The sequence below is a fragment of the Eretmochelys imbricata genome, chromosome 3 (assembly GCF_965152235.1).
Source record: "Eretmochelys imbricata isolate rEreImb1 chromosome 3, rEreImb1.hap1, whole genome shotgun sequence".
NCBI classification, from domain to species: Eukaryota; Metazoa; Chordata; order Testudines; family Cheloniidae; genus Eretmochelys; species Eretmochelys imbricata.
Window position 1 is genome coordinate 146,797,544 of NC_135574.1, and position 27,249 is coordinate 146,824,792.

General features: G+C 40.1%; 1 protein-coding gene across 2 annotated transcripts in view; it reads left to right on the plus strand.

Annotated features, from left to right (window-relative positions):
* Window positions 1–26,412, plus strand: part of TTC27 (tetratricopeptide repeat domain 27) — a 197,549-nt gene extending 171,137 nt beyond the window's left edge. The window contains exons 16-19 of one of the 2 annotated variants that reach the window (XM_077813550.1): window positions 3,980–4,177; window positions 8,645–8,756; window positions 21,175–21,275; window positions 24,496–26,412. In XM_077813550.1, the coding sequence (XP_077669676.1) occupies window positions 3,980–4,177; window positions 8,645–8,756; window positions 21,175–21,275; window positions 24,496–24,618 (534 nt within the window). In that variant the 3' untranslated portion in view covers window positions 24,619–26,412. The remainder of the gene's footprint in view (window positions 1–3,979; window positions 4,178–8,644; window positions 8,757–21,174; window positions 21,276–24,495) is intronic. The other variant, XM_077813549.1, reaches the window with a different exon arrangement.
* Window positions 26,413–27,249: the final 837 nt, after the last annotated feature.

Below are 27,249 nucleotides of genomic sequence, written 5' to 3' on the forward strand. Positions count from 1 at the left end.
ATCTGTGCTCTCAAGCGGTTCATTAATGGTCAGTTTCTTGATTTTAAGCTTTAATTTGGGACGGTATTTGCGGTGAGTGTATTTACAGAGAGCTGCCTTACAGAGTGCTGACTTATCATGGGAGAACTATTATCTGAAGGTCCTTTCCTCACTTAAGCTCTGTCAGCTTTGATTCGCATCAGTGCAGCTTTGGAACATGTTTTGACTAGTTCAATTTTTATATGAAAGGAGCTGTGAGTAATGTAAACACACTATATTCTATTGGTACAACATAGTAATTGTGAAATGAGATTAGCATCAGTTAAGATGTTTTAGGGTAGTTTTTTTTCCTTGTGTTTTTGTTTTGTTTTTTAATTAGTGTGAGGCACAAAAAATAAGAGAAAGGAGGTGGAATCCTGGTATAGTGGAGAACCGTTAAACACACATGTGCTTTGTACAGTGGTCATATGAGGCATAACTGATTAAACAGACATAAGGAAAATAAAAGCAATTTGCTTGCACAGGATCCTTTTTAACTTAGCATCTATTGACTGTGCTGGAGTATTAGTGGATATGACAATTTAACTTCCCTCAGAGGACATTTAATTAAAAGTTTAACCATTAAAATTGTGTTCTGAAAGTAGAAAGTTGTGCCTTGATTGCTAATCCTGTTTTGGTGTTTAGATACAATTCACTTGCAATTCTAACAAAAATATTTTTAACAGGCAATATAACCAAGACATGATTATGTTTTAGCCCCTTTTCAAGTAGAACCTATACTTTTAATGTATTATTTATCTGTTTTATACTATTGAGTGTGATATAGCAATAGAATATAGTGTGTTTACATTACTCACTGGCATATTTCAAGGACATAACTGTTGCATGACACTGTCTTTTTAAAAAAGCTAAAAATATCTAGGTATAGGTATTGGAACTTATGGGCTCAGCAGGACTACAGCCCTATTAATATTTGGGCATAGTTTCCACAAAATTATTCTGTATAGTTGTCACTCCCTCAATATCCCTACTAAACTTTTTGTTTCCTACGACTATCTTCAAGAGTGAAACGCTGACTGCTGATTAGTAGAGAGGAAGAACAGATCAGCCCTCACACAATAGTTTAGATAATTTATTTTATAAAATATATATTAGTGTTTTTTAAAAAGATTAAATAAAAATGTTAATTCGCTACCATAGTTTAATAACAATGCTGAATAGAAAGTTGTTGGAATTTTTCATTTAGGGTTTTTTTTTATGGTTGCGTTCTTTTCTATTATTGGCTTGTAATAGTTTGGTAGACCTATTTTGTAATATCACCCATTTTAAATTTACTATGCTACTGACCAGGAATTTGAAATACATAATTGAGAATCACTTGATTGCTGTTGGTTTTGACCAAACAGTGTAATCCAATTATACTGTTGAGAAAAATATTTGTAATAGAAACATTTATCTGTGTCATGAAAAATAAATGTTGTTTGTTTGCTAGTTTAAAGTAAAATTGTTTGGAATGTGTAATATTATTGATTCTTATAAATACAACAATTACGATTAATAGCACAGAATGTGTTATAACTTAGTGTTTTCAATATCCTGTACCCATCTCCATTTTTAAGGGTTCTAGCCTTTCATATTTTTAGCAGGATTGTGGTACATCAGTGAATCATTCTGAGTAGTCATAAATGTAGCTTTCTAGCAGGATTAATATTCTGTATCCCAATCGCAGTATGGATTTTATTATCTAAAAAGTGTCTTATTGTTAGGAAATGCCAATTAGTATTATTTCTTTGATATTTAATCTAAATGATTTATTAATATTATACAGGAAAAAAACCTAGGTTAAAGAACGTTATTAAAGGTTGCAATGCCAAGCAGTCAGAAGTCAGAAAATACCAAAATTAAGGTTGTCTATGCAACACCTCCCTCCCCCCAACCCTACCCTTTTTTCCTACCTGTCTCCCAGCCTCAGTCTTCATCCTGGTCTACTTTTTCCACCTCCCTAGTCCGACTCTTGTCCTATCTTGCCTATTCAAATGAGGCAGCATCCTCCTTGCTGTCTGAGCCCAGCAGGGTGGCATTAGCAGCCCGGGAAAGACAGGGCCCCTGCTCTCAACTCCTGTGCCTAGCCTCAGCTCAGCCTGCAGCACCCCAGAGCTACAGATGCAGAGAAAGTCCTGCTCAGCCCTAGGCTGGTGTATGCTCAGTGCAGACAGAATCTTCAGGGAAGTAAGCTGCAAAGCTCTAGTAAGTCTCCACTGAGCATGTACAAACTTTGATTTTTTTTCAAAGATTTATAACTTGGACAAATTGCCAGATTTTCACAGGTTGGGCAAAGGACACATCACTGACACGAAGGTCATCCCCTGCCAAATTTCAAATCCCTGCTCCAAAGCACGGAGACAGTAGAGACTCTCAAAGAAAAGTTTGCCAGAAATTTTTAACGTGAGCATAACAATGTATTTTTCCCTGACTTTGTTCTTGGAAATGGCTGCTCTGAATTTGTTGAAATTTTCCAGTAAATTCAGCCTGAGGCAGACCCCCAGCTTGGAAAATTTCAGCCAAAACAATTAAAGTTCAGTTAAATTCCAAGTACTTGAAAACAGGGTCTTATGATGAGACGTGTCAGACAACCTTAATAATAGGTGGTGCTCCAAGTCCCACTTATAATCTAAAATTGTATCTCTCACATGCAGCATCCTGCTCCTGGACCACTCCTAAAGCCCCCTTTTACACCAGCTTTTTTGGGAAAGCACAAAATTCCCACCACTGCTCACTGGAGGGAGGACAGAAGCCTCCTGCATACTTGCTCCACCCATAAAACTCCTTTACAAAAAGTCTAAATGAGGATTAAGTGGGTGAACTTCACTCATAATATACTTTTTAGTATCCCATATAATCATATAAGAACAATTTTGTAAGATTAGTTTGCCATCTTTGTGTTGTAAAGTCTTTGTAATTTACTAAATTATCAGTGAATATATACTGAAGTGTTGCAAATGTTGCAGAGATATCAAAAGCCAAAACTTCTTGGTGTTTGTCAAGGTTCCCCCCCACTCTGAACTCTAGGGTACGGATGTGGGGACCTGCATGAAAAACCTCCTAAGCTTATCTTTACCAGCTTAGGTCAAAACTTCCCCAAGGTACAAAAAATTCCACCCTTTGTCCTTGCCGCTACCACCACCAAACTAATACTGGTTACTGGGGAAGAGCAGTTTGGATGCGTCTTTCCCCCCAAAATACTTCCCAAAACCTTGCACCCCACTTCCTGGACAAGGTTTGGTAAAAAGCCTCACCAATTTGCCTAGGTGACTACAGACCCAGACCCTTGGATCTTAAGAACAATGAACAATCCTCCCAACGCTTGCACCCCCCCTTTCCTGGGAAATGTTGTATAAAGAGCCTCACCAATTTGCATAGGTGACCACAGACCCAAACCCTTGGATCTGAGAACAATGAAAAAGCATTCAGTTTTCTTACAAGAAGACTTTTAATAAAAATAGAAGTAAATAGAAATAAAGAAATCCCCCCTGTAAAATCAGGATGGTAGATATCTTACAGGGTAATTAGATTCAAAAACATAGAGAACCCCTCTAGGCAAAAGCTTAAGTTACAAAAAAGATACACAGACAGAAAGTTATTCTATTCAGCACAATTCTTTTCTCAGCCATTTAAAGAAATCATAATCTAACACATACCTAGCTAGATTACTTACTAAAAGTTCTAAGACTCCATTCCTGGTCTATCCCTGGCAAAGACCAGCATACAGACAGACACAGACCCTTTGTTTCTCTCCCTCCTCCCAGCTTTTGAAAGTATCTTGTCTCCTCATTGGTCATTTTGGTCAGGTGCCAGCGAGGTTACCTTTAGCTTCTTACCCCTTTACAGGTGAGAGGAGCTTTCCCCTGGCCAGGAGGGATTTCAAAGGGGTTTACCCTTCCCTTTATGTTTATGACAGTGTTTATCAGAATATAAATGAAAGATTTTTCTGCTTTCTAAGGTGCTGAATATTCTGGTCAGGGCAGTGGTGGATGGAATGGCTGATCGTAATGGAGAGGTGGCAACGGGGTTGAAGGGGAAATTGCAGGAGCTGTTTGGCAGAGTGACTTCAAGAGTGACTGGTGATGCGGACATCTGGAGACTGTATGCCAGACTCTGTGGAAATGGACAGAGTGATAACCCTGAAGATACTGAAAAGGTAAATGTTGAGGTTGCTTTTTGTTTTGTTTTTTTTTTGCTTTGGTTTGTTTTCCTAAAATATGAGTTTGTTATAGCAATAGAAGGCTGTTATCCTCTAGTAGACCAGCTACTGAAGCAAGATACAGAACACACTTTGCAACTGTTCCTCCGTTTTGCTGCAGGCATTTTGTTCTTTTGGGGTTTCTTTTTCTTCAGAAGAAGAAATTTCCTATTACAGCATCTGTTGGTGACACTAGGTTGATATTTTGAAGGTTTTCATTGCAGCCATAATGGCTAGAGATTTAATTTTAACTCAAAGCTTAGATTCTGGCAATAAGGCTGCAGCCTTCAGAAAACAGTGGCTCACTGAGTCATCATAAGTTACCAAACTCAGTTCTGGGATCATAGTGTGAAAATATATTTAGGGCTCGTCTACACTGCAGTAATTCAGAAACAGCTAATCCTGAACTATTCCATGTGGACACATTCCAGAAGAAGAATGCCTTGTTTCTATTTAGCTTAAAGTGGGTTTACTTCCTCCACTTAATTCTTAATCTGTTGAGGTGTCAAGGCCTGTGTACAGTTGTCTGTCCTAATATTAATCTGTTTCTATTAGCCTCTAATCCCAGGTCGTCACCGTTCCCTCGATCTCTGTTAGATCATAAATTGAGGCTAGAGTGATTGCATTTCCAAAATAACTGCTACACAACTGGAGTGCTTACTTTGTTGTTCATGCTGGATGGTGCTTTGCAATTTGGTATTAAGTTTCCAAAATTCACATACCCGTGCACACTCCCAAAATATCTCTAGGTTATCAGATCTTCACTGAACCTGAAAATATAAAATGTCAGCATTCAGTATGTGTTTCCTAATGGCACTCTTTGACCAGGGCAGAAATGTCAGGCGGGAAGATTGCTCAATATTCTGTGATAAGTACGTGATGCAGATTGTTGGGCTTGTGGTTCACACGTCCATGGTAGTGTACTTCTAGTCACTTTGTCCTTCCTCATTCTGTTCTCTTCAAACTCTCCTCTGTTAACTTGCATTCTTTAGCCCTCACTTGCTTTCCTCTGACTCTGATTTGTCTGATTCTCCCTCTCTTTTCCATTTTTTCCTTTAGAGATGAAAATGATTTTGCCCTTTTTGCATTCAGAAGCACGGAAGTTGCAATATCATGTAATGCATCCCTAAATACTAATCAGACACAAAAAGTAACTCAGAGCTTGTCTACACTATAAATGTAGTCATGTCAGGGAGCCCGGTTACATCATGGTCTTCCCCTAACCCAGTTATAAATGTGGTTTCAGTATGTAGAGGAGACAGGACTTTAACTATGTATCGTAACCAGACTGGTTATGAAACATGGTTAAAATCTAATCTACCCTGCAAATTCGGACCATATTTGTAAAAGTTAGGGTACACTTTTGTCAGTTTCCTGACATGGTTGTATTTTAGTGTAGACGGAGCATGAAAGAGAACTGAAAAACTAAAGTCTCTACAGGCACAACTTGAATTAATTTACAGTATCAATTTATAAAACTTCTACTATATTGTACAAAATTTGAAGGTTTTCCTGTGCCTATTGGGCATTAAATCAAAGTAGCTGTCTATTGCAATTTTTCAAAACCCATATAGTGTGAAAGAAGCAAAGAGCTTGAATAGAATATAAAATAATGTTTGCAGTTTTCATAGCATCATAGATGATAAAGACAGGAAAAGGCCTATTAGATCATTTTGTCCCTCTCCCTGCAAATGCACATCTGTCCCCTTTGAACACAACACTAAAAAATGTTCTAGTTGAGGTTTAAAAGACTCAAGCAATGAGGCTTCCAGCAGTTCCCTTGGGAGAATACTCCACAGCCTCATACATCTGGCTGCTGTTAAGATTTTCCTGGTATTCAGACTAAATTTTTCCTTTCCTAATTTCATCTCTCTATTCTGATGGTGGCTGGTGTCCAAAATAGTTGCTGAGGCGGCAGGTAATAATCCACCACACTCTCCTTCATGTTAATCAGTGTTTCAAAATGAAATATAGGGACACTGGTAAGGAAGCATATTTTGGGGGAAGAATGTGGTTGATGGGGAACTGGGAAGTAAAAGGTGCCACTCCTGTACTTTCAGAATGAAAAACTGGGATACCTTTTATAGCAAATGGTGGTATGGGAGAAAATATTTCTCCCTCAGTCACTCCTTCATTGTTCTCTCCTCCTCCCAACCTCCACCCCTCTGATCTAGTTTTTAACCCAGGATACACTCTCTTTCTCTTGCGCACACACACCAATCTACTCACAACCTCCTTCACCAATTCAGTCAGTTTTCTCCTGTGCTTAACCCAGTGCATCCCTCTCCCACTTCAGAACCTTCTAAAGCCTTCACAATTCCCTCCAATCTAACACCAACTCACACTTGCCCATGAGGCCAAGAACCCTTCCCATTTGCAATTAAACTCTCCATGGCTCAGTACCATCTCTCTCCAAATACATCCAAGCTCAGAAAACACACACACACAACCCTTCAGCCTCAGATCTTTTTCCCTTCCTGCCTGACACCCACATACTCAACCCGTTTGTTGCTGGGCCTGGAAAATGAGGTGGCAGCAAGGAAGCATTTGCAGGCAGCCCTATATGCTGCCTCTCTGGGACTAGCCCTACAGAAACCTGTATTCCCCATTGTGTTCCTCCTCTATCTACTACCTGCATCAGGGCCAAAATTCCCTGATGACAGCCAGATGTATGGGTCCTTCAGAGGCTTGTAAGTTCCAGCTCCATCAGAGGCCCCCTGTGGGAGCAGGCAGTACTGCTGGAACATTATTGTTGGGGCTTGGTCCCCTTGGCGTCTAATGACCAATCTTCGCTGCATTGCTTCTAATATCCATAGAATCATAGAAATGTAGGGCTGGAAGGGACCTTGAGAAGTCATCAAGTCCAGCCCCTTGTGCTGTGGCAGGACCAAGTAAACCTAGACCATCCCTGACAGGTGATTGTCCAACTCGTTTTTAAAAGCTTCTAATGATATTTATATATGGCTTTAAGATGTTTCTTCTCCCTTCTGTTTAGACTCTTCAGATGGTAGTACACTGTTATAATGCCCCTCTTAGTCCATCATTTAATCAAGTGATAGAACTCCAGCATCTTCAGTTTTTTCACACAATATGTTTAATTTTTATTTTTAGTAACACTCCACCCCCTGTGAGAAGGAAAAAATAGCAAGCAATCATTATTTTCTCCTTTTTAAATTTCTCCCGCTCACTGAGCTGTGTGTTTTTTAGATTATTTTTCACCTGATGTATAAGCCTCTACATTGACAAAATGCATCTCATTTTGTTTTGGTTTTTTTCAGTGTATCTAATCTCCCTGCATCCCTTGATATTATTTCTCTTTCCTAATTTGTGTTCATAGCTTCCTTCCAGTTTTTCATCTGCAAATTTCATTAATGTGCTGTTGATTCCTGTGATACAAGAAGTGGGGGGAGTAGCTCCCTTTGATGGACACCCAGCCAGCCACTTAGCTGTAAAATCCCTCTTGGTCTGTTCTCTGCTTTCTTTTACCTCTGGGCTTGTTAACCCTTTACAGGTGAAACAACCAGAGAACAGACCAAGAGGGATTTTATAGCTAGCTAGCTGGCTGGCTGAGTGTCCATCAAAGGGAACTACTGCCCCCCACTTCATGTATCACAATTCCCTTTTCCGGATAGTGAAGATGTTGAATACGACCAGATCCTTGTAGTACAGCACTGGATTCCTATTCCCCATTTATGTTCCCATTTGTCTGGCAAGAAATGGTCTTCATAAACTCAGAGTGATCAGTGCTTATGGTTCTGTTACATCTTAGATATTTTCTTTCCCTTTATTTGTTCCATTGTTATACTAAGGACAGAAATTGTATTGAAAGTGTGGTTATTACCAGAATCACTTTTTTTTTTCATTTATACATTTGTTTAATAAATTGGTATCATATTTGTTTTTCATTATAAGTTTCCTGCTTATGAAAATTCTTCCTTGATTACTGTTTACATTCATTTTCTATACTTCTGTTTGCTTTTGGGAATCAATGCAGTATCAAAGCAATAGCTCAGTCTAAGAAAAACAATATTGGGTAATATTTTTGGAAAAAAGCCTTGTAGTATTTAACTATATATTTCTTAGGTTCAGAACTGCTGTTCAAAACATGTAAGTGTTTTCTCTTTTGGATATGCTTTTAATTATTTTGACCTGGCAAACATGGGTCACGTCCATCAGTCTAGACAAATTTATAAAAAATAAAAATTGTCTTCAGACACATGTTACTTTATGTGCCTGACATCCTTGAGATGCAATATCAGTGAACATCTGTGTTACAGCTGGTGCTAATGGTTTCAGAGAAACTCTGACTCTCAGAAAATCCATCATATTAAAGATATGTTCAGTTTTTTGGGAGGAGTGTTTAATATGTGCATAAAGCTAAACTGGAATTCTTTTATAATTTTGCGTTAATTGATTGTTTTGCAGTCACTACAGTATCTCACCAAGGCACATAAATGTGAAATGCAATCAGCAGATTGGGAGAAAGATATTTCGTCTTTTAAAGAATTGGTGAAAGGAGCCATAGAGCTTGCCCATGGTATGTTCGCCCTGAAACATAACATTTTATATTATTCATAAAGAATATACAGAGTACTTAAGAAACTCACTAACAAAATACATTCTTTCTTATCCTCAGATATTGGAACTCATATGGCACCTATTGTTTGGGATATAATCTTGTTACTGCATGTGAAAAGTTGAGTCTGGGTGCAGTGAGATAGAGTTCCTGAGTATAAGATGAGGCAGCATTTAAAAGGCCTGTGAGCCAGCAAACACTGTGAGTAGCACACAGTAGAGATCTCTGGAAGTTCCTGAGAAAGTGAGAGAAAATTATTCCTGTCTCAGCCGTGAAAAGGGAGAGCACACTGGGGGAGAAATATTATAGTGGTATTCTTCCAAGCCTCCCACAAAATAAGCTCAGCTGACAAGATACAAATTGAGAGGCAATTCTCAGTAGATTGTGTAGCTCTGGACTCTGATAGACTCTTTGGTCTTTGCTCCCTCTCAGTGAGATTCAGATAGATATACCACCTATGATCTCTGTGCTCCTTGGCTTCCCTTCATTGGGGCTCAGATGTTCTTCTAGAGACCTTGGTCTTAATTAAGAAGAGAGGGGAGGAAATAAGTGGTAGTTTTCTGTCAAGCCCACCTACCCACAATGCCAAAATTAGCTGCTGCTCAGAGTAGATTGTGCAAATCTTCATAATATACTTCCTTTTCTTACTTCACGGCTGAAAGCCTGAAAGATGTTAATGGTGAAATTTAAAGGACCAGTCTACTTGAAGGAAATTAGCACCTGTGTAACTACACTGAGGTAGTTGCACTGGTGCAAACTCCTAATATAGTTTCTCTGCACTTGTGTAAAGTAGGGCTTAGTCAACTTCATCCAGCAACAAACAGCAGTTGAGATCACTGAGAGAAACCAAGAATGCAAAATTAGGTTGAGCCACAAAGAAAGAACTCTTCTCCACCAACTACTCCTTGACACAATGGATAAGCTAGTAGTGGAGGAACAAGAAAGTAATAAGCGATTTGGCAATTAGAAAGAGTAATAAGAATAGCCCAGGACAAACATCCGTTAAGGAGGATTAGGACATTGTGCGGAAGCTAAATTATTTCTTTATACGATTCTTCAATACTTGAGGATGTTGGCAACTGTATTTACTCTTTCTTCTTTGAATTATGGTCCCTATTGTATCCACTAAGGGTTATACATAGGGCCCTACCAAATTCACAGCTGTGAAAAACACAACGGACCGTGAAAGCTGGTCTTTTGTGTCCTTTTACCCTGTAATATACAGATTTCACGAGGGAGACCAGCATTTCTCAAATTGGGGGTCCTGATCCAAAAGAGGGTAGGGGGAGTGGTATTGCCACCCTTACTTTTGCATTGCCTTCAGAACTGGGTGAGAGCAGTGGCTGCTGCCAGGTGCCCAGCTCTTAAGACCATGTGCTGCCAGTAACAGCGCAGAAGAAAGGGTGGGAATAGCATACCATGCCACCCTTACTTCTGTGATGCTGCGTTCAGAGTTGGGTCACAACCCCTACTGTTATAATACCATGAAATTTCAGATTTAAATATCTGAAATAATGAAATTTATGATCTTTGAAATCCTATGACTCTGAAATTGACCAAAATGGACCATGAATTTGGTAGGGGTCTAGTTATATGCATGCGGCATGCATCAGGAGCTGAAGATTTTGAAAATAGTAGTGTCTGTTGGTCCGCACCCACACCCTTGCTCCACCTCATGGTTTCATCCAAGGCAATAAAGGGCGGGGCTGACCAACAGCACCCTCAATTCTTTCTCAACACCATTTGGTCCGTGCTGGCGTCTCTACTGTCTTGTGACACATTTTCTAAAAATACAGAAAGACGACTGTTTTTACCCTTGTATATAGTTAGTATTTTTGTTGTTTTGGTAGTAGTTTTTAGTGTAGTAGTAGTTTTTAGGAATTAAGGACTTTGGATGCCATTTTGTTGGCCTCCTGCTCTGCTTTGCTTTGCAAGTGGTTAATAGTGTGGCTCGGGGAAGTGGTGCTGTGATGAGCATTGAGAAAGCTGTGCTCATTAGTTTGAAGGAAAGGAACAAGGTTAGTCCTGGTATTAGTCCAAAGAACTTTTCTGAATTCCCCTATGGAGGTAATGTAATAGCCTATAAAGGGAAGTGGTGAAGTCTTTCTTTCTAGGAGGGGATTCTGTGATGTGCTTTCCTGAAAAGAAACAACAGTTGAAGGCTGAAGGGACATTGGTTTTGGAATTAGGCGTGGCAATGGAAGTAGCAGTGGCATCTAATAATTCAGGTGCTGCTGTGGATAATGTAGGAAAAGCTGAATGTAAAATATAAAAGGAAGGATGGCCGCCTCTGAGAAAGAAGATTGAAAAGGTATCAGTAGTGACCTTTTCTAATAGTGGGCCTCAGGGAAAAGAGGACCAGCATGGTAGACGGAATGGGGGGAAATGAAATAAAAAGGAAGGCAAAGGTAGAAGTTTTAGTAGGAGACAGTGGAGACACTGACTCATTGAGGAGTTTAGTTTGGAAGTGGCTATTGCAATATGAGAGCAGGGACCAAATTGACAGATTGCGTACTGCAGAGCTGCTCTGAAAACTATCGGACTACAAGGGAGCTGTACCCATATCTTCCCCGCCTTCCAAAAGTTCAATATAGGGAGGTGGGTGCCCCCTATCTCCCCAGTTTCAGCACAAGATCCTGCTGGTTTAGGGGCACATTTAGATCGGGATACCTGGGGAAGACATGCCATTTAATAAGGGAGCATTCAGACAAGATATGCTGATACACAGGTGCCACTTATTCATTAATTAGTACTAAGAAATAAGACTTGTTTGGATCCCCAGTAACAGTAAAAAGATTACAGGGAGTCATAGTAGAACTGCAGAGCACAAATAATGCAGCTATTTGGTCTGTCTTAAAAGCAGATAGAAAAACATGGAGATTAACCATTGATTTTAGGCCACTTAACAAGGTGACACCTATCACTCCCTAAGTAGTGGCAAAGTACCCGAAGGTCATAACATCCATAGCTGGAGGAGTTCAGAAGTTTACAGTGATTCTTCCCAACTGAAGCAATGGAAAAGAATTATTAATGTGTATAACTGTTTAGAAATAAGATTACCTAGTAACTAGGGCTGTCAAGTGATTAAAAAAATTAATCATGATTAATTACACTGTTAATAATAGAATACCATTTATTTAAATATTTTTGGATATTTTCTACATTTTCAAATATATTGATTTAAGTTGCAACACAGAATACAAAGTGTACAGTGCTCACTTTGTATTTATTATTACAAGTATTTGCACTGTAAAACACAAAAGAAATAGTATTTTTTAGTTCACCTAATACAAGTACTTTAGTGCAATCCTTTTATCATGAAAGTTGAACTTAAAAATGTAGAATTATTTTTTTTAAAAAAACCTGCATTCAAAAATTAAACAAAGTAAAATTTTAGAGCCTTCAAGTCCACTCAGTCCTACTTGTTGTTTGCCTGTGTAATTGGCTGAACAAGTTTGTTTACATTTGCAGGAGATAATGCTGCCTGCTTCTGGTTTACAATGTTACCTGAAAGTGAGAACGGGCATTCTCATGGCACTGTTGTAGCTGATGTTGCAAGATATTTATGTGCCAGATGCGCTAACGATGTCCCTTCGTCTTCAACCACCATTCCAGGGGACATGCGTCCATGCTGATGACAGGTTCTGCTCTATAACAATCCAAACCAGTGCGAACCGACACATGTTCATTTTCATCACCTGAGTCCGATGCCACCAGCAGAAGGTTGATTTTCTTTTTTGATGGTTTGGGTTCTGTAGTTTCCATATTGGAGTATTGTTCTTTTAAGACTTCTGACAGCATGCGCCACATCTCAACCCTCTCAAATTTTGGAAGTCACTTCAGATTCTTAAACCTTGGGTCGAGTGCTGTAGCTATCTTTAGAAATCTCACATTGGTATCTTCTTTGAGTTTTGACAAATCTGCACTGAAAGTGTTCTTAAAATGAACAACATGTGCTGGATCATCATCCGAAACTGCTATAACATGTAATATTATGGCAGAAGCCTGGTAAAACAGAGCAGGAGACATACAATTCTCCCCCAAGGAGTTCAATCACAAATTTAATTAACACATTATTTTTTTAACGAGCGTCATCAGCATGGAAGCATGTCCTCTGGAATGGTGGCCAAAGCATGAAGGGGCATACAAATGTTTAGCATATCTGGCATGTAAATACCTTCCAATGCCAGCTACAAAAGTGCCATGCATATACCTGTTCTCACTTTCTTGTGACATTGTAAATAAGAAGAGGGCAGCATTATCTTCTGTAAATGTCAACAAACTTGTTTGTCTTAGCGATTGGCTGAACAAGAAGTAGGACTGAGTGGCCTTGTAGGCTATGAAGTTTTATATTGTTTTGTTTTTGACTGCACTTATGTAACCAAAAAAATCTACATTTGTAAGTTGCACTTTCACGATAAGGAGATTGTATCGCATACAGTACTTTTATGAGGTGAGGTGAAAAATGCTATTTCTTTAGTTTATCATTTTTACAGTGCAAATATTTGTAATAAATAATATACACTTTGATTTCAATTACAACACAGAATACAATATATATGAAAATGTAGAAAAATATCCAAAATATTTAATAAATTTCAATTGGTAGTGTATGGTTTAACAGTGTGATTAAAACTGCAATTAATTGAGATTAAATTTTTTAATTGCAATTAGGTTTTTTGAATTAATCGCATGAGTTAACTGCGATTAATCGACTGCCCTACTAGTAACCCTAATTATATTTCTCTGAATAATATAGAGGATTCACCAAAAGATAAAGTTAAGGAAATGGACAGGGACCTCCAGAAAGAGAAGGTCGCGGAGATGCCGAAGTTAGAACCCGTGCCCCTGGATTCTCTTTATTTAAGAAAATCCCCTGTTGCAGCTCAGCACCCAAACTGGGAGAGACATATGGTGCCTGTAGTTATTGAAGGAGGGGTATTCCGCCAGTAATGTAATTGTGCAAAAGGGTGGCTTGCTCTCTTCTGAGCATCACTGTCTGCCAACAAAAGATGTTTGTGTTTGAGCCCCCAGTGCAGTGGAGGGAGACATTGGAAATCAATGGGCAGAAAAGTGTAGTCCCAGCAAGCTCTCTGATAAGTTTCAGGATAGGAGCAATTTGGGTTGATGGACATGGGTGGTCATGGGGTAATTGGCATGGGATATAATAAAAAACTTACGGGTAATAATTGATTTGGCAAATAGTGTGTCGTGGGGAATGCCTTAATAATTAAATGTTTGTTAGTTTTAAGTAATTATTAACGCAAAGTAGGTACCAATGTGAGATTTCTAAAGATAGCTGTGATGGGTGCCCCCAGGTACTGGGATACCACTGAGCCCTCTGACCCACCAGCCTGGGCTGCCTCTCACACAGTGCTGCTGGGACGAGCTGCAAAGCCCTCCAGCCTGCACTTTCACCAGCATTCACACAGGTAGGGACACACCCAGCTGCAGTTACACACAGGCTTTCCAACCACCAACTTCCCAGCCTAGGACCCCAGAGCAGTACCATCCTGCCCTGGACAGATCTGGCCAGTATATGGGTTTAATACTCGGTCCACCTCTCCGTTAATGTGAGGAGAACAATGCATGCTTGTGGTAATCAAGCAGAGATTTTCCCCAAACGCTTCAGTCAAAGCTCATTGCTTTGGATTAAAACATAAAATAAGTTTATTAACTACAAAAGATAGCATGGATGCATGTCCTCTAGAATGGTGGTTGAAGCATGAAGGGACATGTGAATCATTAGCACATCTGGCACGTAAATATCTTGCAATGCTGTATACGACAGTGCCATGCAAATGCTTGTTCTCTCAGATGACATTGTAAACAAGAAGCAGGCAGCATTATCTCCTTCAAATTTAAACAAACTTGTTTGAGCAATTGGCTGAACAAGAAGTAGGACTGAGTGGACTTGTAGGCTTTAAAGTTTTACATTGTTTTATTTTTTAATGCAGGGGTTTTTTTTGTACATAATTCTACATTTGTAAATTCAACTTTCATGATAAAGAAATTGCACTACAGTACTTGGATTAGGTGAATTGAAAAATACCATTTCTTTTGTTTTTTACAGTACAAATATTTGTAATGAAAAATAAATATAAAGTGAGCACTGTACACTTTGTATTCTATGTTGTAATTGAGACCAATATATTTGAAAATGTATAAAACATCCAAAACTATTTAAATAAATAGTATTCTATTATTGTTTAACAGCATGATTAATCGCAATTAATTTTTGTAATCGCTTGGCAGCCCTATTAGATATATAGATATAGATATATTATCAAACCATCAAGGAGAGGACTGATACCAAAGAAATTGCCCAGACTCCATTTTGTATCCCCAGCTTCCATTTTAAATAAGCAAGAGTCACTCTGCTATTAGAAGCTGTAGGTCACATACCACTAAAAATAGAATTGGTGTGAAAACCAAATTAGGGGAAAGGTCAGCAAATCATAACTCCTAAGGTAAACAACGGTTGCAGGCTAAAAATAGAACTGACAGTTTGGAAAATGTTGGCATATGTTCAAGAAACATTTGACAAAGATATTAGCAGAAGTGTCCAGAAAGTTCTGACAGGACAGTATAAAAGTCAATGTGTCTGTGGACGGAAGCCGGAGGCAGTTAGGAGCAGACAGTGAAGAAGCAGCAGCAGCAGAGGGATTCCTGTCACTAGAATGAAGTCAGCAAACAGTAAGCTTGTCAGTTATAGTTATAGGATAGGATAGGATAGTGTTAGTGTGTACGCGTGTGTGGGGATTAATAAAGATGTATGTAAGTATGTGTGTTCATTGTGGAGGGAATGTTTATGTGTATGACCTAAAGAACGGTTATCAATTGCTGTCAGCAACCTGCAGCAGACTGGCCATCCGAAGCAGGGAACAGCCATTCAGGATCATTTCAGACTACAAGGCAATGTGATTTGGGGTGCTCTTTAACTTGTTATACAGTATTTGAGTTTTTGTAACATTAATATTGTTACTGTGTTAGGGATTGTTATTTGCACCAATTAAAAGGTGCCTTGTTTTGGAAAAGAATACTTCTTGTGGCTGTCAGTTATTTATCGGAAAGCTGTATCCATGTCCTCCAGGTATTTCCTTAACCACCCTGGAGATCCATGCCTTAGGAGAACAGATTGGTGATAGGTGAGCTATTTTGGGGGAACCCTAAATCTGTTTTCCAGGTAACACTCTGGCCTTCATTGACTAGGCGTTCAGAACCAGAGTCAGAGGATGCACCACTTAGCCCGACTCTGATGTTACTGCCAGAACCAGAGAGGTTCCCTTAATCATCCAGATGTAGCAGTGCTGTTGATTCCTTCCTCCTCCCTCCCCTGATGACCACCGTCAGATCCAGGAACTGTTACAAAGAGTGGCTGATGCCCTCCACATTCCACTGGAGGAAGTGCAGGAGAGCCAACATCAGTTGCTTGATACCTTGCATGCATTTGTACCATTCAGAGTGGTGCGACCAGTCAACTATGTTGTTCCTCAACTGGCCCAAACTTTCTGGCATACTCTGGTCACTTGCACACCCACCGCAAAGTCAGTGGAAAAGAGATACTATGTACTGGCAAAGGGGTCTGAGTTTCTGTTTTCTCACCCCCTGTCCAATTCCTTGATTTATACAAGCAGCAATGGAACAAGCCTGGTAACCACCTCCACATTCTACTCTAGCTGACAAGAAAGGTAAGAGACCAGACTTCCTAGGTTGCAAGGTCTTTTCTTCGGCCAGCCTTCAGTTTCTGATCTCCAACTACCAGGCGTTATTAGCTAAATATGACTTTCTAAATTACAGTCAGTTAGCAGACTTTGTAGAGAATCTTCCCCAGGAGGATCATGCCCACTTCCACACTATCCCAGAGGAAGGCAGACTGGGCACCAGGACAGTGCTCCAGGCTGTAGTGGATTCAGTGGACAGATCTTCATGAGCTGTGGCCACAGGGATTGTCATGAGGAGGGAATCCTGGTTCCATTTGTCTGATTTCCTTAGGAGGTGCAGAATTCCATTGAGGACCTCCCTTTTGATGAATCTCACCTCTTCAACCAGGAGACTGACGACTCCCTCAAGGACTCCAGAGACACCCTGTGATCACTGTGTATTTATACACCTGCACCCAAGTGGAAGTTTTACCACCTACCTCCCACACAACAGGTCAGAACTCCTCAGTCCTTTCATCAGCAACTCTACAAGCATCTTTGAAAGTGTCAGAAGACCAATGGTCCCATCCCCCGGGTCTGCCCATGTAGTCTTCGACACCACAAATTCAGTCTTCACAAAAGTGATATTTCTGAGTGCATCTAGAGAGCCATCAGTTGCCTTGCATCCTATCATACGTACAACCCTTCCTCTTTGAGGGACATCTAGCACACTTTTTACCAGCTCAGAGTGCAATTACAATAGACAAGTGGGTCCTGAATGTCATTCGACATGGCTATATGATCAAGTTCATGATGCTACCTCATCCACATGCCTCATCCCGTCCTGCTTCCGGGACCACTCTCATGACAGTATGCTCTCCCTAGAGGTAGACTCCCTACTGCAAAGAGGATCAATAGAGCCTATTCCTACAGTATTTCAAGGTGCAGGGTTCCATTCCACCTATTTTCTAGTGCCCAAGAAGGGAGGATGGAGACCAATCTTAGATCTCTGTCATCTCAGCCACTTCATACCTAAACCAAAGTTTCATATGGCCACCCTTGCAGCCATTATACTCTCACTAGAAAGAGATGCGTGGTTTATGGCTCTTAATATGCAAGATGCTTACTTCCATTTAGATATCCATCCTACCCACAGACAGTTCTTGAGATTTATGGTAGGCCCAAGACACTTCCAGTACAGAGTTATACCATTCGGGCACACGGGTCCATGGGTCTTCACTGGTGTCAAGGGGTCGTTAAATTCCCTTATCTCGATGACTGGCTACTAGAGTACGATCCAGACAAGAGGCTCAACCTTCAACCTCCTTGCTGCTCCTACTCCTTTCCTCCCTGGGGGTGAGCATATCCCACACAGTCCGTATAGTAATTCAGGGCACATATTGATGAGTTCTGTGCACATGGCTACATACCAGAGGATAGATTTCAGGCCCTGCAAGCACTGATTACCACAGTGGCCTCCAGTACTTCTGTTCCAGCCAGAACTTGCCTTTCCCTTCTTGGCCACATGGCAGCAAGCATGTACGTCACTGCCTTCACTCATTTCCGCTTCTTATGCCTACAGCTGTTGCTTGAGAGATCCTATTATCCCACGCACCATTCCATGGACCTCCTACTGACAGTTTCCCCCGAGGTTCTCTGTTCCCTTCGATGGTGGATGGACCCGGTTCAGGTTTTCACCGGGATACCCTTCTTTCCGTCTTCTCGAAGCACGACGATCATCACAGATGCATTGCTCGATGGCTGGGGTGCCCACATGGGCAAACTCATGACACAAGGAACTTAGACCGCTCAGGAATCCAGGATGTACATCAGCATCCTAGAACTTCGGATGGTAAGGACAGCACGTCATGCATTTCTCCCATCTATTCACTTCTGTCACGTTCTCATCATGTCAGACAACACCATCACCATTTACTACATAAACAAACAAAGGGTGCACGAGGTCACCAGTACTTTGTGCGGAAGCTGTTCATCTCTGGGACTGATGCATCACCCACAAGATCCTGTTGTCAGCAGCCTTTCTTCTGGGAACTCAGAACGTGATTGCAGACTCCCTCAGCAGGAAATTTGTGGCTGACCATGAATGGGAGCTACACGACTCTGTGATTGCCATCATTTTCAACTGCTGGAGGAATCTGACCAGAGACCTCTTTGCCTCCAGCACAAACAGCAAATGCATCCAGTACAGCTCCTGGGGAGGGCTCTGCATCTTTTCCCAAGGCAATGCCTTAGTTATCCACCGATCAGACCAGATCAGTAATGCCTTTCCTCCCCTACCATTCCTGCCATGTGTCCTATACAAGATCAGATGGGGCGGTAGGGAGCTACGGTCATCCTGATTGCCCTTTTCTGGCCTCACCAATTCTGGTTTTCCCTTCTCCGCTTGTCTGCATGTCCCCCACTTCTGCTGCCAGCTTTTCTGGAACTGCTTACGCAACGCAACGGCAGGATCAGACATCCCATTCCACACACCCGTCACCTGAGAGCTTGGTTTTTGGATGGGCATCTTCGTTAGAATGGGAATGTTCGTTGTCAGTACAAGATGTCCTTTCAAGTAGCAGGAAAGAGTGCACAATGCAGTCCTATCAGGCCAAGTGGATACATTTCACCTCCTGGGCCCAGCAGAAGAGTCTTGCCCCTGAAGCCATGGGCATTCCTCTTCTCTTGGACTATCTCCTGTCCCTGAAGGAGTCAGAACTCACTCTCAACTCTGTCAAAGTGCACATAGCAGTAATTAGTGCTTTCCACCCCCATTTGGAAAGGCACTCTGTCTTTACACACCCCTTGACTACAAAATTTTGGAAGGGCCTCCTACAAACTTATCCTTCCGTTCAACCCACTGCTCCCCAATGGGATTTCAACCTTGTCCTCACAATATTGATGAAATTACCCTTTGAACCACTAGCCTCCTGCTCCCTGTCTCTCCTCTCCATGAAGGCCGCCTTCCTAATAGCTATTGCTATTTTGCAAGAAGGGTAGGCGAACTGGGGACAATGATAGTGGAGCCCCCATTTACCACATTCCATAGAGATAAAGTTTCCCTGCACTTGCGTCCCAAGTTTCTGCCAAAGATTGTATCCCATTTTTATCTCAACCAACCCACACACTTACTTGCGTTCTTTCTGAAGCCACACACCTCAGTGAAAGAACAGCGCCTTCATTCACTCAATGTCTGCGGTGCCCTGACCTTCTGTCTGCAGAGGACGAGATCATTCAGGAAGTCCCCTAGACTCTTTATCGTTATAGTAGAAAGGATTAAGGGGCAAGCAATCTCTGCTCAAAGGATTTCTAAGTGGATTTCAGGATGCATTACACTCAGCTATCTGTTGTTGGGATTGCCTCCCTCTCCCTTGGTGCGTAACTTCTCTTCCCAGTACACCTTGGTGCAAGACTCTGCGATGGATGCCCTGTTCAGCATAGCTGTTCTCCATTCCACGGTTTTATCATCTTCCTTCTCACTATGTTCTGCTTGTTAATCACTCTCAGTGGAATACAATAGGGTCCATCACTCGAAGAAGATGAGGTTACTAACCTGTAACTGGAGGTTCTTCAAGATGTGTGGTCCCTATCTGTATTCCAATCCCACCCTCCTTCCCCTCTGCTGTGGATTTCTTGGTTCGCAGTGGAGAAGGAACTGAGAGTGCGGTTGTTCTACCCTGCTCTTTATTGCCTTGGATGTAACCCTGAGGCGGAGCAAGGGCACATGTGCAGACCAGCAGACACTACTACTTTCAAAATCTCCAGCTCCAGATGTATGGCATATGCATATAAGCCTCAGTAGAATACAAATAGGGACCACATATCTTGAAGAATCTCCAGTTACAGGGAAGTAGCCTCCTCTTGTAAAGATGAGGTATTGTCAGAGACTGTGGTGTCAAAAGAAGAGGTGCTGGAATATATTGAAAAATTAAGGAGTATCAGTTGCCAATTAAGCATCATATGGTACATCCAAGAATTCTGAAAGAACTTAAGAATGAGGTGGTTGAGCTGTTAATGAAAATGTCCAATCTTATTAAAATTAGCTTCTATCCTGGAGTATAGTAAATGCATCTATTTTTAACAGACTACATGGGGTGATAGTGAGTATTATAGACCAGTAAGCCTTACAACAGTGCTGGGTAAATTGGCTTAAATGGTAATTACAAATTTAAAAAAATAGAAATAGAATTATATAGGATCTGGATGATCTTGGCATGATGGGAACTAACCAACACGGCTTCTGCAAGGTAAAATCATACCTCAGTAATCCCTCAGAATTCTCTGAATGTGCCAAAAACATCAGCACACCCATATAGACATCTGTGCACCAGTGAAGTGTGTGGTGTGGTGTGGTGTGTTTTCTCTTGGAGAAATATGAGATCAGGGTTAAGGTTTTGCTTTATAGTGCAGTCTTAAGGAATGTGGTATATACATAGTATATGTGTTGGAGGTATATGGCACTTTTTTTTATAGAGCAGTAGGGTCTGTCAATACAAGTAGTGAGAATGACTTGTGAAGGAATCCTAAAATATACCTTAACTGAACATATTCTTGTTTACGCTTTTGTTTTCTCCTTAAGCAAACTTACTATTTTTAATCAAGTTTTCTCTTTGTGGGATATTATGTTCCAAATGTTTTATGACAGCTGTTCAGTGTTCTGATTAACTGTTGGATTTATACCTACAGGCTATCATTATGGTGTTTAATGTTTTTCCCCCTTTTGCTTTGACTTTTAGTGGCAATAAAGTGCAGTAAAAACAAATCTGATCACCAGGGAGCTTTGCAGATACTTTCTTCAGCTCGACTCAACTTGCGTGGCTTGTCATCCAAAGCAAAGGTGAGACTGGTTTAGAAATATCTCAAAGGAAAAGTCTCTATGACTTTATCTTTAGTTCTGATCTCTCAGCCCACCTCCTAAATAGAAGACATTTATAGATCAGATAATGCCCATGAATCACACTACATCATAGAGGGATTCTCATTTCTGCTTAATTAAGGGTCACTATTATAAGCCAAATTTTTCTCTCCCCATCTTTGCCTAAACCAAACCAATCATCCTAAAATTTCGCAGGCCAATTCTTAGCTCAGGTTAGAATTTTATTGGAAAATGTCACGCAAACTGGCACAGGTGGTTTGGAAGGTTGGAAGACTTCAGAAATGGAGTTATGTTTCACTTCTGGGTTATTTTCCATATGTGGATGGCCATGAGAAGAATGCCAGGCAGGAAACCATTCTGGGAGCAGGGGTTGTGGGAGACCGTCTGAGAAGCAATGGGCTCCAACTCTGCACGGATTGCAAAATCTGCCAGAATTATTGCAACTCAGCATTATTGAATTTTTTTTAAATTCCTAGGCAAAATATTTTAAACTATAGTTAGGTATAAACAAACATAACACTAAGCATTTTTGAAAATGCCATAAAAATGTGATAATTCAAAAATAAAATTGAAAATTTGTAGCTATCCAGTCATCCTTAATTCTGTCCCTGTACAACCATCAACATTCTATCTTTTACTCTTCCTTCCCTTCACGGTGTAAGGTGTACTCATTCTTTAATTAAGGCCTGCTCCTGAATATATTTTTGTTGAATAAAAATTAATGTTCCTATCTGATTTTAAGATCGCTTCATCCTGTGTCTGTACTTAGCGTGTGTGAATTACAGAGCATAGGTTTTATATACATGTATATACATTACAAACTTGGCTAAACTTGGTTCTTACCATTTAAGGACTGTAATTTAAGGATCTGAGCCTAGGAAGTTTGTATCGCTAGATATGCTGACTCCATGACTAATGACATTTGTTTAAATGCTGACTCCAGTACCTCTTGGGAATACTGGGAAATTATTGCCGTTTGTGTGTTCTGTTTTGATTCAGTAAGTAGTAAAGGACTGTATGTCTTTTCTTTAGACTGAGTATGACTCTTGAAAGGAGGCAGGAGTCCCTGGCATGAATGATGTAAACACAAGTCCAGGTGGTTTAAATCATACTGTATGGTGCAATCTTTGGAAGATTAAGAATCAGAGTCTAGTAAAATCTGTTCTTAATTCCGAAAGTTACTGATGAAATGAACTTGTATGTTCCTGGCAGATAAGGGTGTCTAAGTTTCTGACAATTGTAAGAGAAGTGAAATGGGCAGAGATTAAGTTGTTTGGGTGATCTGAACTGATTTTTCTGTATGTTCCAATTTTTTGTCTTAAATTTTAAACGTCACATTGCACTTCGAAAGATTTTTGTGTTTCGTTTTTTGTTTAAATACTACCCCCCCTTCAAAAGTTTAGATTTATGTCTGCTCAGCAGTAACTCCAGTATAGCCATTTTTTCATCTGGTTCTTGTCTTTAGTTTGAGGACTCAGTGTTTGGGGGGGATTTTGAACAAAGTACTTTTCTTTCAAGGTACTGAGAATGATCTTAGGTGTTAGACTAGTGACTTGTTCTTCAGAAGAAGAGAGAGAGCGGAGAAAATAATTAAAGATCAAATGCTAAAGCTTCCTGACCATACAGGTGATATGAACAGATCAGCACAGTTTCTTTTAAAGTAAATCATGCATATCTAGTTGATTAGTCTAGCTGACTAGTTCTTTAACAATGTTAAGAAAGTAGCAGATTTAAAAAAAAAAAGTCAGTGTAATGTCAGTAATGCTGAGCCAGTGTAAATTGACTACCTGCATTACACAGGAAGGACCTAACTTGCCTGCCAAATTCCTAGTTTGAGTTTGCTAGGCTGAGTGTCCAAAAAAATCATGTGTAGTTTTTAAAATGAGCAAATCTATATTTCTGTAAGAAGGAGTTCTTTGTTCAGTGGCAAAGCATTCGTGAAGCAAGTTGGTGACTTGTTAGCTCTCCATAGCATACTTTTGTTTATATGTCAATCTTATTTTCTTATATTTTGATGGTGGTGGTGACGTATATATCCCATAGCAATCCTTATGCCCTTGGTTAGTTTTTATCCTATCTAAATTTAGGCTTCATTCTTTCTTTTAGTCATTGAGTTTGACAAAGTGAATTACTCTACACACTTCCTTTGGATCAAAAACATGGAATTTATGGCCAGATTTCCCTTTTGATCACCAGCATGACATTTATTCTGCCACCCATATTCATGCTAAGTGGTACCTCACTCCTCAAATAGTCCCATGCATTTCAATGAGACTAACTTGAGGAAAGCAACATAACTACGGATGGCAGAAGCTGGCTGTCGGGTAGCATTGTCTATTAGTGGGTAATACAGAGGAGTGATTCAGGAAGTCTTGAGATGTAATCCCAGTTTTACTACTAACATGTTGTATCGCTTTAGGCAAATCATTTAACCTCTCTGCCTCACTTTTCCTATATGTAAAGGAAGGATTACAGTATTTTACAGGATTTGTCGACACTGAAGTTTTAAAAATATAAACCACTGTATAAGTGCTTAGCATTATTATTACACTTCAGCGTCTTGTTTTCTGTTGATTGAGTTAATTATTGACAGATGCCTGCAGCCACCCACTCATGTTCTGACATCAAATGTTACAACATGTTTATTTTGGCAATCTGGAACAAATGATATATAGTATAACATACAAGAAAAAATGACAGTCAGTTAAAATACAGAACTACTTTTACTTTACCAAACAGATCAGTCCACACAACAGTGTTGTGTGAACTGTGGTGTGAAGGGAGAGTCTGATCCTGTTTACTGAGATTAATGGCAAAACGTCTTATGATTTTAATAGGGGCAGGAGTGGGCCTTAACAGAAACCCAGCTTTCCTGGGCGGACTGGAGAATGTCAGGCGGACTGAAAAGGAAACATGCTCTGAGTCTGAGAAGAGAATGATAGTCATTCACTTCTATGTGTGCCTTCTGTTTGTTCACCACAAAGTGGCATTGGTGGGTCAAGTTAAGATGAGGGAGATGACCATGGATGCAAAAAAAAAAAAAAGAGAGAGAGAGAGATCAGAGGTCACAATATTCAAATTGGGGACTTTAATTCTGTTTGTAGGATGATCTCACTGCATCTAGTTTCGATTATGATGACTGTAAATATAGTTAAATATTGTTTTTGTTTTTATTATGCAGCAACTTTTTGCAGATGCAACAAGCAGTGAGGTTTCCAGTGAATTAGTTGATGAAGTAACAGCTATGGACAGCATGATTGCTGAACTGCAAGAAATGAGCAACCAACTGAGGAATCAGTGCTGAGATAAAAATAAGATTTCCTGGAAGGAAGACAATGATGACATGCTTTATTTGCTCCAGTTTCTGCTGATGAAATTGCAACTGTAACACATAACACAAATTTGTAATAAATATTTTCCTGTACAACACTGATGTCCTCACAGTCAGATGCCCTGAGCTTCTAAACTGTTTTTAAGGTCATGTCTACTAAATCTCTTAAAATTGTGTGTCTGCTTCTGTGGGCCTGGGTTTTCTGGAATAAAACCGAACGTATTTATAAAGCATTTATTCAGGATTAGTTCTGCCTGAGTGCATTATATAATTGGCTCCAGGACATAGCTGTACACTGCTGCAGATTGGAGAGAGTGAGAAATCCCAGTGATGATATAGCATAGGATGAAATGCAAAACGATTTAGATCTTGTCTTCATTGGGAAAAAAGGAAAGGTGAGAAATAGGAAAAATTCTAGTTGGTTACATTTTTTTATTTTCTGTGTTCTCAAGCAAATGTCATGTTATCCAAGTAGCTGCATACTTGCAAGGTGAATATTTAATGAAAAGTTATTAAATGAAAAATATAGTGATAGACATAGCAGTATTCAGCTTGCTTCATTAAAAGTATAGGCCACGAGACATGTAGGGAGACTTGAGACTCAATCACCAGTTGGTTTTTTGTTGTTGTTGTTGTTTGGGGGGCGGGGGTTGTTTTTTAAGAATATCTACCTTTTGGTACAATCTGGTTTATTCCAAAAAAAGAAAAAAATGCTTTTTAGAATTATTTTGGAGCCCTAGCACTAAATCTTCTCTGGAAGGAAAGTTTTAGCACTATCAAGGGAGGTGTGAAATCCATCCGAGGCAGGGGAATCTCCCAAGTTCTCCTTTCTATGTGGTGGCAGATTTTAAACAAGAACCATCCCACCATCAGCTTGAACACGTGTTTCTTAGATTTAGCTGTCTTGATTTTCAAAATAAATAATAATGTCCACTGATTCTGTGTGGCATACACATTTTTAACAAAAAGTTGAAGATGTGCAGCATGAGCTCATTTAGCAATCTGGGAGTAAATCCTCATTATCTTCCATTTACACACATCTGTCTAGCCCTTAAATAACAGTGGAAGTAATAAAGGTAAAATTTGTGCATAAATAAATATTATTAGTATTCTGTAATTAGGGTTTAACTACCCTTCTCCATTGATTGTTTTTACTACAACTATTTCTTCACTTGATGTGGCCACATGTAAGGGTCCTCCTCTCTTCTAATGCAGCCTGTAGTGTTCCATCCCCACCCCAATCACTTTGCAGACATCCTCCATTGCACAGAACATTGACAGCTTTGACTTTGTCCCTGACTGATTCTGTGTCTGGCCTCTTCTCTAATAATAAGTACATCATGGAAGACTTCACAGAGGTCATGGAGACTAAAGCTACCTTCAGTCTGAGATATCTGACTTCTGTACTCCTCAATCCAGCAACATTTGACTCAGAATCTCAAGAGGAGACAGTTGCCAATTAGGGCAGAGACAACTCAATCCCTGCAAGAACTTCAGTTTTCCCCCACTTCACAATGGAAAACTTCCTAGTATGGCATGAGGACTGCCTCCCCTACCCAGACAGTCCTAAATTTGGGTATTTTCACTGAAGCCTGCCCCTCACAAGCCCAAGACTACTGCAGCCTCATGAATTACTGGTGATTCTGTGGCCCCAGTGAATCCTCCTGATGAGTAAATGATGAGCTTTGGTGCCAGAAAGCTTGCCAAACCTGTCTTAGATTGGATACTGAGGTGGCTGGGTATACTCCCATTTCCAGGATAAAAGGTGACTTTTAACACAAAGGAATACCAGCCTGCTCTGCTTTTAAACTCCTGCCTCTCCTCTTCTGTGATTCTGTGTTAGAGCATGATAAGGGAAATATCAGATAGCTTATTGGGACAGCTAACATGGACTGTCTCAGTACTCTAAACTTGGAAGAGACTTTTGCTCAAATGTTGAGGAGCAGCAAAATTAATTAATCCCATGTAAACAAACAATTATTCAAATTGTACTATCTCCCAAAGTGTGCTGGACACTTCCCAAACAGGGGGATGACACTGTCTCTGCACTAAAGGGGTTAAAATGTAAAAAGAGACATACAAAGGGAATTGGAAATGGATAGAGAAGGAACCAGCAACAGTGGTCAGGGCAATTGTGAAATATCTACTTATTGGTTTCATGTTTCTGTTTTTAAATATAAACTAACACCAGCTTCTTTGTAGTTATTACTAGTTCCTACGACAAATCTCAATTACTTTTCATTTTAAACATTTCTCTTTAAACCCACTTTAGCTATCCCGTTGCCCATGATCTCTTCAATCCACACGAACCAGGCTGTGAATGCAACCTTTTCAAACGGGGTCCTCTACAGCGTCCTCCTAAGAATCTTCCCTCCTAGCTCTGCACAAATCCCCAGTGTGCAGGGAGATGAGAATCCAAAACAGTCAATCCTGATGTAAAAAGATAGTGGAGGCCCCTCACATCTGGCCTGCCAATTAGTACTTGTCATAGTTGATCTCCTGGTGAAGAATGTAAATGAGGTGTTCATGACAATTCTTTTAAATCTGTTGGCTGCCTGTAATACTAGTGATGGAACATGACTAGAGACCCTAGCAGCAGTAGGT